Source organism: Alternaria ethzedia (assembly GCF_023757985.1).
Source record: "Alternaria ethzedia strain BMP 0044 chromosome Unknown scaffold_22, whole genome shotgun sequence".
Taxonomy (NCBI): Eukaryota; Fungi; Ascomycota; class Dothideomycetes; order Pleosporales; family Pleosporaceae; genus Alternaria; species Alternaria ethzedia.
Genome location: NW_026056215.1, coordinates 66,064 through 81,207, shown reverse-complemented (window position 1 = coordinate 81,207; position 15,144 = coordinate 66,064). Strand labels below are relative to the sequence as shown.

The following is a 15,144-nucleotide window of genomic DNA, read 5'->3' as shown; positions in this document are numbered from 1 at the left end:
ATCCTTGGACGAAACGTAGGGTATGTTTTCCAAAGCCGACGAGTCGCGAACATACTCACGATACTGTCGGACGATTGCTGCAGCCTCCATCTCACTACCGACGACCCAGACCTTGTCAAACCCACCTATAATCGTATTTGCAACGACGATAAGACCGCCCACTTCGATTGACAGGAGGCGATTCTCCAAGGTTTCTGTAAAGACCTCCAATGAATTCTCAAGAAAGACAACATTCTCTAACCGAAGTCTGATTGATAGTCGAAGTAACTTCTGGACTGCGATCCGGTTCAATTTCACATTGACGAGACTCAACGTGTCGAGACTGGAGGTCCAGATCGGACAGAGAAGCTGAGACGATCCCGACACTAGCCCTATCTGAGGCATGGACATGTGAAGCGCGTTGTTTTCTGCGAGCGATCTTCCCGAAAAGGTCAGATGCCGTAAATTTGGACAGCGCAAGGTGTTGGGCATGATGAAAGTGTCGTTGGCCAGTCTCATCTTCAACGAGTCGCTGCTATACGCATCAGACTTGTCGCCACTGTCAAATATGTATTCCAGTGTAGTGAGATGAGAGAGTACCATGTCTCCGGTCGGAAAACCGACGAAGCCAAGTGTGTTGAAGTTGATGGAGGCTTTCCAAAGTCGCTGGCCTTGGCGGTGATCTATGTGTCTAAGCAACGCGTAGAAGATGTTCATGGAGTGTCTGCTTTGAGATTTCGCGCAGGTGTACCGTAGCGGATAATTTTGAGCGAGGCTGAATGAAGGGAGAACAATGTTGCCTGTATTAATTCCGTACAGCTCTTGATAGGGGGCCTGATCCATGAGACGCAAGTTGTTAGTCTCCCTGAGTGGTGTATGCTTCGTGTACGCTCTATCCACGGAAAGTGGAAGCATGCTGCGGGTTGGCCGATAGCAAACTGCTTCCAAGTTGATGAACTTGTCCATCCAACCTACGCTGTTATCTTCCAACCATGTAGACCAAAGATAGGGATCCGTCATCCGGTCGTGTTGACAAGGGCGGTGGAACTCGCGGTCACGATAGCTCAGGCCTGCCCTCTCAAACTCTGCAACTTCCAGTCGTCTGGGCGCCGCATCTTTGTACACTATAGCCTTCACGAGTTTCGCTCGAGCTGGATCATCAGCGATGCCTTTGAGTACGGCGAGGCTATCTGGATTTGGCGCAAAGCACACGGTGCGATCGAGATACTTCTTGAACCCCGGTTCGTTGCAGGCCTTGGAGGTCAAGAGGAAGCTAAGGACGTCACTGTAGCTCTCATTATTGTCGCAGACGACGTACTCTAGTACATCGTCTAGAAGTTCGTTCGGAAGTGGGAAGCGATTGCGCGATGGCGTGGACGGCGAGCAAGCATCGTCATGGAGTCGTTGAATGCGCGGCTGATCGATGAGATGAGCTTGTTCCTCAACCAGCGTACTTGACCAGGGCATCATCTGGTTCATGAGTTGAACGTGCGCTATTATCCGGGGTCAGCATCAGCGAATGATACACGTATATATACGTATGCCCGTCCCGCGTAGCGCGCGTGGACCACACCGAGTGAGCAAACAGCATCACGTGCTGCTCAACCATTTTCACAGCCCTTGTGAGCACCGACAAACAATGAGAAGAGGAATGGTAGCAGAGATCAAAGGTTTGTGACTCTTTTCGGTCTCCTGGACTGCACTAAGAAAGAAAGCGTGCTGTCCTGGTTGTGATGTATGCATACTCCGCACGCATAGCGACAGGGGTGTAGCTCGAATGTGGGGCCTCTCACAACTGGATAAAGTACGTTTAGAGCGCGTACACGCAGCCCCGTCAGTTGGCAATGCATGAGCATAGCGCTGTATCGCAGTGTTAACCGTTGATCAACTGCCCGGATATGTCGACGTGCACAACCAACTTTGAGCTTCGCCCTGCAAGATTCTCAGATCTTTCTTCGATAGCGACAGTATGGACAGCGGCGTTCTTTGACGATGAGATTATCGGCGTGATCATGCATCCGCACCGCAAGGAGTATCCGGACGACGTATACTGGTTCTTGCTGCGCGGTATCCGAGAACGGTTCTGGGACTGGCGACATCGATTCTTCGTCGTGACAGACGCTGGAAAGGTCATCGGAGCAGCGGATTGGAGAAGGCTAGGTAGAGGTGGAGAGAAGTTGGAGTTGGCGAGAGCAGACCCACGTAAGTCCATAAAGCACTTCCTATAGCCTCTATGAGCGTATCACTCAGCTTACCATACCTCCGCAGGTAACCTCGTCGCGTCGGTCGTAAAGACATATCACTCCATGTCTCTAGCGCTCTTCCCCAACCGCGCGGCTGATCCTACGCGCACTTCCTTCCTCGACACCGCTGTCGCGAACTCTGAAAAGTACTGGACTGGCCATCGCACTGAGTGCTGGGACTTACACGTCTGTGGTGTACACCCAGACTACCAAGGTAAAGGTGTTGGAAAGCTGTTAGCCACGTGGGGTGTACGCGAAGCGCAGAAGGAGGGCGACGAGGTTGTGGCTAGTGTATTGTGCGGAGAGAAGAATAGAGGATTCTATGCGAAGGCCGGTATGGGTGTTGAGGTTTCGGAGTCGAAGGGCGATGGAGGCGGCATCGCGTTGTTTTCGAGATAGATCGCACGGGCGACGCGTGTCAGCCAATGAGCATTGCCGGAGTCGTGCCGGCGGCATCGCGTCTTTCGTGACGCGTCTGCGACTACCATCTCTTCCTACCCATCACGTTGCTCTTTCTATCACCACACCTATCTCTTGCCTATCCTCAATCGTCCCTTGTGAATTGATTAGACAGCACGCAGCACCGTAATGGAGGTGAGAAGGAATGACCGAAAATGCCGACCGCGCGGACCGAGCGTGACTGCCTGGCAGCAACACATAGCTGCTGCTACCCGCCGTATTAGATGACTTCCAAACAATGAACCCTTCTGCTCCATCAATCACTCTTATGCCAGGATACAGAATATGAGATTCGCTATTACATTCGCTGCGGGTGTCGTGCTCCACGCTACTGTCTTCGCAGGGGATCGCGAATGGGACCGCCATGCAGCCAACATCCTCATCTCATCATGCGTCCTCTTCGCAGCTACAGTTATAGCAGTCGCTGTTACTGGAAATATCTCCTGGATCTCTTCCTTCGCTTCCGCGAGCATCTTAAGCGCGTCCTTCGTCAGCGGCCTTCTCAGCTCCATGACTGTGTATCGACTATTGCTTCACCCTCTCAGATCGTTTCCAGGACCGCTAACTGCACGGATAACCAGCCTTTGGGTGATCAAGCAAAATGTTCCTCATCTCGACCTTTACGTCAAGATGCGCAGCCTGCACGATCGATATGGGGACTTTGTGCGAATAAGTGGGTTTCGAGAGCATTCAAGCGGATGCAGTGTTGATCTTGTTCAGGGCCACGCGAGATCTCGATCTGTCATCCTGATGCGATAGCGGACGTACACGGACCGAGAAGCAAGATCAGGAAAGGCGAATTCTACGATCAGACCTATCCATTTCATAGCCTCCAATTCATCCGCGATACGAACCTCCATAGGGAACAGCGTCGGAACTGGGACAGAGCTTTTTTTAGTCAAGGTCAGTGGTCGCCGCTTTCGTCTGCTGCCAAGCAAATAGGTCGAGCATACACCTCCTTCTGTTTTACCCCTCCTGATTCCCCGCGATCAACGTGGCCAGCTAGCATGATGGAATGTTTGAATATCACAGCTAACAGCTGTAGCATCGCGGGGCTATGTGCCACGACTCATAAGACACTATCGAATCACTGCCAGTATATTTGCGAGTCATGCAGCATCACGAAAGCCGATCGACGCCAGCAGTGCTTTCTTAGACCTCTTCTTTGATGTTATATCGGAGTTGACATTCGGCCAGTCCTTCGACACACAGACCACGAAGCAGCGAAATCCGATCGTGGTAGAGTTTCTCAGCAAACAGAAAGCACTTGGCTTCGCCTTGCTGAACATGCCTCTACTCCACCTCGCCAAGAACCTTCGCATGTCCGTGAAGAAGCAGAAGTCCTGGGAAGGTTGGTACGATGAAGCATTGAAGGCCCGCAGTAAGGTAAGTTAGCTAAGCTCCGACGGACTCATAATCGTGATGCTCATGTGCCAAGAAAACCGTTCCAACGTCCGACCTATACACATACTTGCCGCGATCTGCAGACTCGAACGGCAACGTTCTCAGAGAGGCGAAGCTGGCTATCGTTGCTGGCGCTGATACAAACGCTATCACGATGTCGAACATTTGCCATCTTCTATGCCGGCATCCTGAGTACCAGGCAAAGCTCTACGATGAGTTGTCCGGCTTACATTCTCTTTTCCCCAGCGACTATGATCTATTGGACCAGCCTTACTTGAATGGGATCATCAACGAAGCATTGAGATTGCATCCGCCTGTTCCCTCCGGTCTTCAGCGTGTAACACCCGCAGAAGGCGTAGTCATCGCCGGCCGACACATACCGGGCCACATGAATGTCACAACGCCGACGTACGCGTTACATCGAGGTAGCGATTTCTCTCCCACTTGTTGCAGCTTGAGCTGATCTTTTAGATAAACGCGCGTACGTTCGACCAAACGAGTTCATTCCCGAACGCTGGTACTCGCGCCCCGACCTTATCCTTCGCAGAGACGCATTCGTTCCATTTGGCTATGGCGTGTACAACTGTGCGGGTAAGCCCCTCGCTATGTTACAACTACGCATGGTCCTCGCCATGATCTCCCGACGGTTCACCATGGCATTTGCTCCTGGCCAGGAAACTCTATGCCAGTACTTCATCGATCATCAAGCCGACTGCTTCACGCTCCACCTTCAGCCCCTTCCTTTGATGTTCGAACGAAGAGGCGTGTGAGCGATACCAAGGTGGATCTTGTATCGCGATGTGGCTGGCACATGACCGCATGCTACATTGGCGAAGATGAAACATTGCTACTGCAACTTTCTGATAGGTCTGCAACATCCTTCCTTGTTCTCCATAGTTGCAAACATTCACATGAATATTGACGAGCTCTCAAAACTGTGAGTGAATTGCGCCTTGAGCGGCGAGAGAAGCAGTCACTCAAATGACCCTGAATGACCAGTTGTGCTCCCCTATGGTTCGCTTCCAACCCACACTCCGTTCGCTACCACGGAATTACAGCAGCCCTTTTCCCTCCCGCTTTGACCTCAGCCCAAGTAGCCGGCATTATGGGCTTCATGAAGCAAGGCAGCCAACGTCCCCTCGGCAGGCGCCGCACTCTGCACGACTTGCGAAGGGCAGCGCGCAGCCCCAAGCAACCTGAGAATTCCGACCAGACCTTAGTGCAAGCAACAGACGCCCCGCAGGCTCAAGATAACACGTCACGACTCAAGAAACGTGCAAGCACCTTCGGCATCAAAAATGCGCTCACCAAATTACGCATCATCAAAAGCAGCGCAGCCCCCGCGGAACCAATCTGGACCCAGTATGAGCTTGTCAAGCGCATAGGCTCCGGTGGAAACGGCCTCGTAGATCTCTGCTTCGACACCTCGGCCGGCATCCTCGTCGCCGTAAAGACTCTGACCCTCCCAAACCCCGCCGCACCTCTACCAGAAGCAACGATTCTGCAAAACCTAGGCCGCCACGGCAACATCATCCGATACTACAACAGTGTCCTGAGTCCCCCGCACCCTTCTCGCCTCCAATTGATTTTCGAATACTGTCCCAGAGGCGATCTACTGGACTACCTGGATACCTTGGATGGCCCTATCCCCGAACTATTCCTTTGGCATGTGTTCAAGCATATTACTTGCGGTCTCGCTTTCCTGCACAGCCGCGGCATTGTGCATGGCGACATAAAACCCGCCAACATCCTCCTCACCGCGGCGCGAGAAGGCGAGCGCTTCTCCCTACCCAAGATCGCAGACTTCGGCGCTGCGTCATGTAACCCCTTGCCAGAAATCCCACGCGGACATATAGGTACACCGTCCTTTCAACCCCCCGAAGCCGATCTTCGCCACGGCCCAGAATCCGATATCTGGTCCTTGGGAAGCATGATGCACGAACTGGTACTGGGTCGTGTACCCATGCAGAAAGTGCGGGAGCTGGAGACTGATCCCGAGACTTGGTTTGGGGGGAGTGGACGGGAGATACCGGATGGTGTTGTTGCGCGTGGTCTCTATAAGGAGTTTTGTTACTACCAAGCTGGCCACGTTGTTGAACGCACACGCATCGATTGTCCGTCGGAGTATACGACGAAAGTATACAGCACCCTGTTGAACCACTTCATGATGCGCGCGCTTGAACTCGACTGGGGGAAACGTATCACGGCTAGCCAACTGTGGGACCTGTTGCCTAAGCTCGAAGCTATTGTGCAGGATATTCATATCCTGGGGAAGCCTGAACTTCTCGATAGCTTCGAGGAACGAGAGGATATGAATGGTCGAGAGGACGTGAATGGTCAAGAGGCCGTGTGCATCACCGACTCCCAGATGCTCCGAAACTTGTTCGAGAGATTGGCGCGGTGTGCGGATTGGGCGAGTCATCAGGAGATGCGGAGGAGAGGCATGCAGTTGTTGTTTATTATGGAGGAAGAGGATCATTTCGCGGTTTTTAGGGCGCTGAGGGATGTGAGGGGTCTTTGGGGGATGGAGTGGTGATGTGGGACGGATGGGTGGTAGGGGGAGACTTGTAGCTTGGGTGGGTGGGGGAGGCGGATGGGAGATGGTGGAAGTTATCGCTATCTAGATCTTGTGTCCATCGTTTGTATGCAACAAGCCTGAATCCGAAGCTCGCCTGCTGAATTGTGTTTGTCTACGACTCTCTCGATGATGCTAACTGAATCGCAATGATGAGCCATTGTCAGCTACACCACGTAGACCATCGAAACAGCAAAGCAGCAAACCCTTCAAGACATCATTATCATTACCGCTAAACCCTAAAACCTCATACACATATTCTCCACCCCCTTCTCCTTTTCCCCTACAGCCTCGCCGACTCCCTAACCTCCAACCCCGCCATAATCCCCCGACTAATATAATCGCTGATCGCCATATTCGTAACCATAGGATTGACGCCACTAGCGCTGGGAAAGACACTGGCATCCGCAACGTAAAGACCTTCAGTGCCCCAGACCTTGCCCTTGGGATCCACAACACCATCTCTCTCCTTTGCACTCATCCGGCAAGTACCCATCTGATGCGCAGACACATACACAGTCTCGGGCGACGGCAGCCCCTTAGCACGAATCTCATCGAGCCAAGCCACAAACTTGGGATCGTTGATACCATCTCCAGACGGTCCCGCCGGATCGCGGATAAACGGCCGCATATTGGGTATAACGGTAAAGATCTCAGTCGCACCCTCCACATACTGTATCTTCGCCAGCGCAATAACGCCCTCGAGCACATGTCTCTTATCGTAATTACTCGTCTGATACGAGAACCTGACACGTCCATCCACCGGATCCGGATACACCCTCCCTGTATCCCGATCTCTTGCAATGGAAATATACCCAACCATGTGTTTCAACTTCGCAGCATCAATCTTATACTGCATCGCAGACTTCCAGTCCACCCACATCAGACACGCCGAGGGCACCATGTTTGTGGCTTCGAGCTTGACGCCGTGGCCTGCGTTGTCCATGTTTTCGAACTCGGAGACGACGGATGTCAGGATGCCGCCTTCCCACGGTTTTATCTCTTCGTTGTGGTAGGCGCCGAGGAAGGTGACGGGGTGCAGGTAGAGGTTTCGTCCGATTTGAGGGTTTGTGAGACCGGAGCGGAGGAGGAGGAGCGGGGATTGCATTGTCCCGCCGGAGACGACGACGCGTTTGGCTTTTAGAAGGACGCGGCGGGTGGTTAGGGGCGTGCTGGAGACGCCGCCTTGGGCGTCGCGTGAGGTCCATGTACCAAGCACGCCGGTTGCGACGCGCTTGCCATTCTTGTTGGAGAAAATGATCTTTTCGGCGTGGAAGCCTTCGATGAATTTCGCTCCTGCGCGGGCGGCGTCAGGGAGGAAAGACACGACAGGGCCTTGTTTCTCGCAGGAACCGCAGCCGAAGTTGCAGTAGCCGCAGTAGTGTTGTTGGCCGCCGGTATTCTGAGGTACAGGCGCAGCGTTCCAGCCGAGTTTGCGGGCGCCTTCGAGCAGGATCTCGTTGTTGCGGTTTTGCTTGATGTTTTTGTCTGAGACGCCCATTCGGTCGCAGACGCGATCGAGCGATTCTTGGAACTGGGCGGATGTGAAGAAGGGGAGGCCGCGGGCTGCCCATTCGCGGCGGACGTAGCCTTGGGTTTGGAGGGAGGCAGACCAGTTTACTGTTCCTCCGCCGCCGAGGGACTGGCCTGCTACTACGCTCACTGAACTGTCGTCGGATGTTAGGAAGGATCCGCTCATGAAGAGGTGGTGCCATCCATCCAGTTCGGCCATGGGAAAGTGGTCTGGCGTCCAGTGGTATGCCTTTTCTACAATCAACACACGATGGCCGGCTTCAGCGAGGTTCTTCGCCGTCACACCAGCACCACACCCACTACCCACAACCACCACGTCTGTTTCAATGATCTCAGGTTCGTCACCTGGAGGTATCTGGATGAACTCATAGTCGAAGCCCTTCCCAGGCCTCATACCAACAGGCACACGTGGAGCACCTATTACGCGTCTCAGCGAAGGCGACGTCTTGATCCAAGCCTGCTTAGTGATAATCACCAACGAGCGGCGCAGTTGGCGAAGCGGTCCCAACCGTGCGGTAGCCCAGCCCTGGATAATCGACTCCCTTACATGAGCGGGTTGCTCGCTGATTGGCGTGAGATAGCCCGTCAAAGCCAGTGACCCCGCCCGAGTGTTGAGGACATTCAACACCATGCACAGGTCCTTTCTCTGGTTCTGCGGCATGTACATGGCGAAGACGCGCTGCAGCTCCGCTCGGAACGCCGGATCCTGACTCGCATAGTCGTCGAGATACTCCTTCACCGCCGTCTCCGCATCAGGATCGTTTCCGGGCGCTAAAGCCCTCAGCTTGCTGACTGCAGTCGAGTAGTCGGTGTCGGTTGCGGCGAGTTCAGTCTGCGTCCTCGCCGTGGAGATGGGCTTGATTGCTGGGATGACCGCATCCGTGATAGCAAGTAGCGTCTTCCATTGTTGAGGCGTGAGCGGATCCTCAGCTGGGAGCGGAGGCAGCGGAGTAGCTTTCGGCGAAACGGGCTCAGAAGGGAGTGTTGTTGACATTTTGCCACGTATGGTTGGGTGTTCAGGGATAGCCTGGATGTCGCGCGTGGACCATCAAAGGGTCTTGAAGGTGGAGCTGTCGGGCATGCTAAGGACGCAGGCGTCGTTTTGTTTAGTTTCCAACCGTGTCCACTGCGAGAGATGAAGCAACTTCCCCCGCGCCACATGCCGTGCCATTGTTGACGTCTGCTAGCCCGTGGCGGTTCATGCCTCGGTACAGAAAACAAAGTTCATCGACGTGTCCCGGCGGAGGGTTGCCAAGGCTGCCGTTGCTCGTGGATGTCGGAAGGACAGATTCGCCGGAGCCGCCATTGGACGTCTTTCAAGGGCTATAGAGGACGTCAGGATAGGCTAAATCCTGTGATGTCTTGCATTGATCTGCGCGGCAGATCTCAGTCGTAGTCATGTTAGCCTTCGATGCGTGTGGGCCGTTGCGCAACTCAGCGTCGTAGACTGCGGATCTCTCATCAATGCATTGGAAGAGCGTGTCCATGTGATCCGAAGTTCTGGCGGTATCGTGAGGTTGCAGTGGCCGGCGGCGCAGCGTTAGTGAGGCGAATATCCGACGATGGTGGGTGGGTCGGCTCGGTCTTTGAACCAGGATGAGACGGGCGCTTCTTCATCTCGGCGAATCTGGCCGGCGTCTCCAAGACTCCAACGGGGGGAGTCGCTTATCTCTGGATCTAGCAGGAGTACTCCAACTACGCTTTCGCGCCTATGCAGCTGGACTACATTGAAACAACTCGCAGCGTAGGATCAGTACCTAGGTAATATGAGATATCTGCCGGCCAAACTTCCATCTCTTACGCGTACGTACGTCCTCACCCTTGCGCATGGTGTGGTCAAAAGAAACTACCGACACCCGTGCAATCTTAGAAGCTCGAGCGAACTTCGTGCGAGGCAAATCCCACCAAGGATGATTGCGCAACGTCCCCACGAATCCAATTATCCGGTTGAATCCATCTGGCAGGATCTGGTCGGTGCGCCTCAGGAATATGCAGGGGACCGACTGGGAAGCCGTCTGCTTCTAGGCGAGATGAGGTTTCCACAATACCACTGTCTGTCAAGACATTCGTTGATGCCTCTTTGGAGATGGTTCTGATGAGAGCATTTGCACTCGAGACTCGATTTCGGTCCCAACAGTTCTTTCTTGGAAAGCAAGCGGTCGTTGGTGTAAGGTATTGAAGGCTCGCTAGTCAAGACGCGTACGTCAGTGCTACCTAGATAAACTAATATCTTGACTTTAGCTTGAATATGTGATTAGTTTAATAGCTACAGAATTAGGTGCTGTCTTCATGATTTTGCATCGAACAATCCCCTACCGGATCCTCTCCAACCTAGCGCGCATATGCGCTTCATTTCGTGCTTTCACTTCCGCAAGCTCGCTCTGTGACAGCGGGGGACGGGGTTTGTGTTCTTCTTTCCAACGCTGAATCTGCTCGTCAAGGCTCGCCAGCTGCTCATCCAGCTGAGCAATCTTAGCAGTAAGATCGTTAATCTTATTCGTGCAGATGATCTTCTTATCCTCCTTCTCGCTATCGAAGATATGCCTTGTCTCTTTGTTGAGCTCAGAGAGCTCTTGCGTCGCGGCTATAAGATCCTTCTCGTGCCAGCCCTTGAATGATTTGTTTATACTCGCGTCTCCTTCCAAATGCAAAAGATACTGCCCAGACATGTCTTTGCAGATGTTTTTGCAGGACATGGCGAAGGTATTGCGATGCGAGATGGTGGGTGGTGGATGTAGCTTTGGGAAGTTAGAGATCGTACGGTTGGTGGACATGGGTAAGACGCTGGGCGACTGTGACGTAGTGACCCAAACACTCCAACCATCACATGACAGATGTTCTTCAGCTTCACCGTCACTTTTACTTCGGTGCAAGAGATGCCTAGACTTAGCAAGACTTGGGACGACGAATAGTGACAGATAGTTGATGGAAAGATGCATTCGGATCCGTGACTTCACCTTGGACGTTCGTAACTGTAAAGGTGACGAGGACGTACCGTGCAATGACACTCGGTATTACCAGGACTCTAATCAGAGTTCAGTCACCAGAAACTTTGTTCAGGCTCCTCGTGGTTCTCCCAGGAAAGTTGCGGATACGGTGGGGAGTCTTCGGATGTCAGCGTCGCAAGGTTTGGTACGATGTCAAAACTCCAACCGGGGATCGCTGCAACGCCTCGCAGGACCGCTTCACGATGCACGCACGGTCACAACACCAATACGAACAACGACACTACGCCTATGCCCAAGTGGGTACGATGTTATGAAGCGGTCCCACATTATTCAAGATCGTGAGCTCTGGCCGAATAGCCTCAATTCTTCGCTGCGCTTCACGATGCACGTATGGCATGATGGCCTCACCGATACGGACCTACAGACTTCACACACCCAAGTAAGTAGATTGAATTGACGTCCACCACCACCCCTCCACCTCCCCCGCCCGCCATCCCAATTCTGGCCGAATAGCCTCAATTCCACTTGGAGTGGAGCATAATATATTGGATAATTGCGTCGCGCGCGCCTTGCTCGCGTGGCTACAGAGTGGATGAGGTGCATTGAATTGAATACAGTAGTGTGGCCAAATGCCCCGCCAGTTGTTGCAAGCTGGCCGTACTTGAGCGGGATGGTAGTGTGTGTGGCGCCTCTCGCGGCATACTTGCCTGTCATTTAGCTGTGATGTCAAAGTATGTCTATCATGTCTATCAACGTCCATCACCGCCTCTTCTTGCGTTTGCGCAGGGCGTCGCAATCAAGATATGGGGTGAGTGCTATGTCATCACTGTACGGGCGCCCCAGGAAATGAGTTCACGCTTGACGCAGCAGTTCCGTCCTCGGAGAAGGTTGAGGCGTTGCTTTTCTTTTGCAGAGGGCGTGATTGGTTAGAGATAAGAGACGCCCAAACGGGCACAGTGGGGCCCAACGGCTGGCCGCCTCGAGAAGAGGCGCAACGGTCGTGGTGAAGAAATGAGGGTTGCGCTGGGGAAGGGGGAAATGGGGCGTTCGCGTAGGAGATAGAAGCTACTCTCAGCCTAGGACTTGTAGTTGTCGAGTCTCTTTTCAAGCAGCATGGGAGGGCAGCGTGAAGACAGCTCGCTCGATGCGACGGCCATGTTACAATTAGAATCTTCCAAATGGCCGGTCGTAGCCCGATGATACCCTGTCGTTCGGTCGGTCGCCAAGGGCGCAGGCATCCCCCATCGGGCATGGCCGCCCATCCGTCAGTTCGCTGCTGGGAAGAGGTCGCTGGAGCAGCTGGCGGGCGACAACTTAATTCATCCTGTCCCCAGAGCCTCACCCCAGGTCTCCTCCGCACTCACGCGACACCGCTGTTTCTTATCTACACCTATATCCGCCTCACTCGACGCATAACACATATACGCCCACTACCACGACCACGACTATATTCACTATCATGTCCTGCTAAACCACGGTCGACTGTTGGCCCCGGCGTCTGTTGTATCACCGCCCTCGTCTCTTATCGCCTGCACGTCAGCTACCAATTGACACGCACCCTCACCACCAACACGTCCCCAACCGTCCCCAAGGAGCCGCACGCGTCCTGCTGGCCTGTCAGCGTCGTCTGCACCCGTCGCACCACTGCAGAGCCACTGATAGCCTCCCGCTCCCAAAGCGCTGTATCAGAACCTCCAGCGCACCAATACCAGCGCAGCACTTCACCGCCTACGACTACGTATTATACGTCTCTCTCGACTTCTCGCCAACCTCAACTTCATTCCGTCATCGCCAACCTCAACTCCCCCCGTCACCATGGCCACGACCTTCTCGACGGCGACTGCGATCCCGCAACACGCACCCTACCAGCACCACGCCTACCGCAAGAGCACCCACTCGCAGTACTCGCCCACCCACTCCGGCGTCAACACGCCCGCCAACGTCTCGCCCACGTCGCCGCGCACCACACACCTGCCCCTCGCCCGCCACCAGGGCATCTACCAGCCGCGCACCGCCATCGGCATCCCCGCGGCGCTGCGCAAGACGGAGAAGCCCAGCAGCAAGTCGCCGCCCAAGGTCGACTCGGGCGTGTCGTCCCCGAACCAGGGCTGGTCGGCTGGCACGTACGGGTGGGTCGCCAACGAGGGCAGCGCGACGCCCGTCTCGCAGATTGGCAATGAAGACATGCAGAGCCTCTACAACGCCGAACCACTGTCGCCCGTCGCGGGGCCAATCACACGCAACCACTGGCAGGTATGTATTCGCGCCTTTCCTACTTGTCCGCTATGCCGCTGCTAGCCCGTCCGTGCTTCCCTGTCGCGTGCTCACCTGGGCTGCGAGGGGACCGTCTTACGTACATGGTCCGGTCCCACCGCCTAGCGTGCGCTGGTCTGGCCTCCCGCTGTCTGCAGAGCCGACATGCCGAGCCCTCCAATTCAGCTCAACAAGACGCCTGGGGGGCAAACTCGGCGGCCAAGGTCGATCATGTTGTGCATGTCGCCTCGCCATGGCCTTCGGATAATTTCCATCGTCTGCCGGCTGTCGAGACATGCACACGTCGTCCCCCACGCTAGACCTATACCTACTCTTTTACCCGATGCAGGGCTGGAGTCCGGGCTGTTCGGGCTAGCGACACCTGTCCACTTGTCCACAATTCAGAGTTGCCGTTGCGTCCAGAATCCCCACTAACTCATCCCTAGGCCGACGGTTCCACATCGGTGTGTTCGGCATCCAGCTGCCAGGAGCCCTTTGGCTTCTTCCAGCGGCGCCACCACTGCCGCAAGTGCGGCGGCATCTTCTGCTGGCAGCACTCGCGCAACAACGTGCGTCTCGACGAGCTCGCGCGCTTCCACCCAGAAGGCCACTGGCACCGTGCCTGCGACCGCTGCCACAGCTCCTTCCGCGAGTGGGAGCACCTCCGCTCCAGCCGCACCAACAGCGAGAGCTCCGACAGCAGCAATAGCAGCCCCGCTCCCGCAAAATCCATCGAGACCCCTGTCCCGGCTAAGCGTCCTGAGAATACGCGCGTAGGCAGCCTCGCACAGAGCTTCCAGGGAACATGGAACTGGAGCACTTTCTAAACATGGGCGTTTGCTTGTCATCGCTGCCCACAAACTTCCTTCATTTCTTCATGACACCTGGACGGACGGATCTTCCTGCTCCTGGCGTACTCTCTTTTGATGATATCCGGAGGGCCCAGTATTGTCGCAACGGCACTGGTCCCATTCCACCTTTTCACTGCTTCGACGACACGAAGCCTTTCTGCATCTGCATCAACTAAACTGCATAATACCGGCGTCCTGTTTTTGCTTTTCCAACATGGCGTCTTGATCAATCACGGGGGGTGGTCTGCGTGTGCTTTTCTCGTCTTGTCCTTGCGATTCAGCGTTTTCTTTCAACAACCTTATAGAGAGTTTCTTACCTCTCTCGATCTGTTGATATGTCCCCTTTGTGGAGAAGACAAGATGTTACAGTGTTTCACGGCCGACGAAGATATCCAGAATAATGATTGTTGGAGATGGTCTTTCTTTTCGATGAAACCTTCAGCTCCAGCTCCGGATCATGGCGGTACGCGGTGATGTGCGACGGACGCACGTAGGCCGTTCAGGAAGACGTGCGTCCGTCTCATATCACCGCGTACCGTGGTGATCTGGAGGTCTTTGGGCAGATGGATGGCTGATTGTTCGTTCGGCTGGGTGTAAGTGTGTTTTATCATGTGGTTATGGTATACGTGGAAGATGGTGTGTGGTGGTTGTAGTTTGTTGAGATGAGATGAAATTACATTGGTATATTCTGAATCTTTGTGCAAAGTTGTGTTGGTGATGTGCTAATATATGGGAGAAGACAAGTACTTCTTCCTATACATATATGTATAAAATGGTGGGCATGTGCTTATATATGTAGTAGATGTGGCGGGTGTGTTGTGATGTGGTACCCTGATGGCGTGATGTCGGTAAGGGTTTGGTTGCGGCAAGGCTAAGGGAGGTTGTTTGATATGTGGATG

General features: G+C 54.2%; 6 protein-coding genes across 6 annotated transcripts; 4 read left to right on the top strand and 2 right to left on the bottom strand.

The window, feature by feature from the left end:
- Window positions 1-1,877: 1,877 nt before the first annotated feature.
- Window positions 1,878-2,621, top strand: J4E87_007691 (uncharacterized protein; the record flags this gene model as incomplete). Its single annotated transcript, XM_049379285.1, has 2 exons — window positions 1,878-2,181; window positions 2,248-2,621. 2 exons carry the CDS (start codon window positions 1,878-1,880, stop codon window positions 2,619-2,621), a joined length of 678 nt encoding a protein of 225 aa, XP_049230859.1.
- Window positions 2,622-3,968: 1,347 nt separating this feature from the next.
- Window positions 3,969-4,855, top strand: J4E87_007690 (uncharacterized protein; the record flags this gene model as incomplete). The annotated part of the gene is made up of 3 exons (XM_049379284.1): window positions 3,969-4,067; window positions 4,120-4,510; window positions 4,557-4,855. 3 exons carry the CDS (start codon window positions 3,969-3,971, stop codon window positions 4,853-4,855), a joined length of 789 nt encoding a protein of 262 aa, XP_049230858.1.
- Window positions 4,856-5,190: 335 nt separating this feature from the next.
- J4E87_007689 (uncharacterized protein) lies at window positions 5,191-6,621 on the top strand (the record flags this gene model as incomplete). The annotated part of the gene is made up of 1 exon (XM_049379283.1): window positions 5,191-6,621. The coding sequence occupies one exon, from the start codon at window positions 5,191-5,193 to the stop codon at window positions 6,619-6,621; it is 1,431 nt and encodes a 476-aa protein (XP_049230857.1).
- A 322-nt stretch (window positions 6,622-6,943) lies between these two features.
- J4E87_007688 (uncharacterized protein) lies at window positions 6,944-9,421 on the bottom strand (the record flags this gene model as incomplete). Its single annotated transcript, XM_049379282.1, has 2 exons — window positions 6,944-9,220; window positions 9,413-9,421. The coding sequence occupies 2 exons, from the start codon at window positions 9,419-9,421 to the stop codon at window positions 6,944-6,946; spliced, it is 2,286 nt and encodes a 761-aa protein (XP_049230856.1).
- A 1,031-nt stretch (window positions 9,422-10,452) lies between these two features.
- On the bottom strand, window positions 10,453-10,889 carry J4E87_007687 (uncharacterized protein; the record flags this gene model as incomplete). The annotated part of the gene is made up of 2 exons (XM_049379281.1): window positions 10,453-10,459; window positions 10,510-10,889. The coding sequence occupies 2 exons, from the start codon at window positions 10,887-10,889 to the stop codon at window positions 10,453-10,455; spliced, it is 387 nt and encodes a 128-aa protein (XP_049230855.1).
- A 2,067-nt stretch (window positions 10,890-12,956) lies between these two features.
- Window positions 12,957-14,221, top strand: J4E87_007686 (uncharacterized protein; the record flags this gene model as incomplete). Its single annotated transcript, XM_049379280.1, has 2 exons — window positions 12,957-13,394; window positions 13,841-14,221. 2 exons carry the CDS (start codon window positions 12,957-12,959, stop codon window positions 14,219-14,221), a joined length of 819 nt encoding a protein of 272 aa, XP_049230854.1.
- Between the last annotated feature and the right edge of the window lie 923 nt (window positions 14,222-15,144).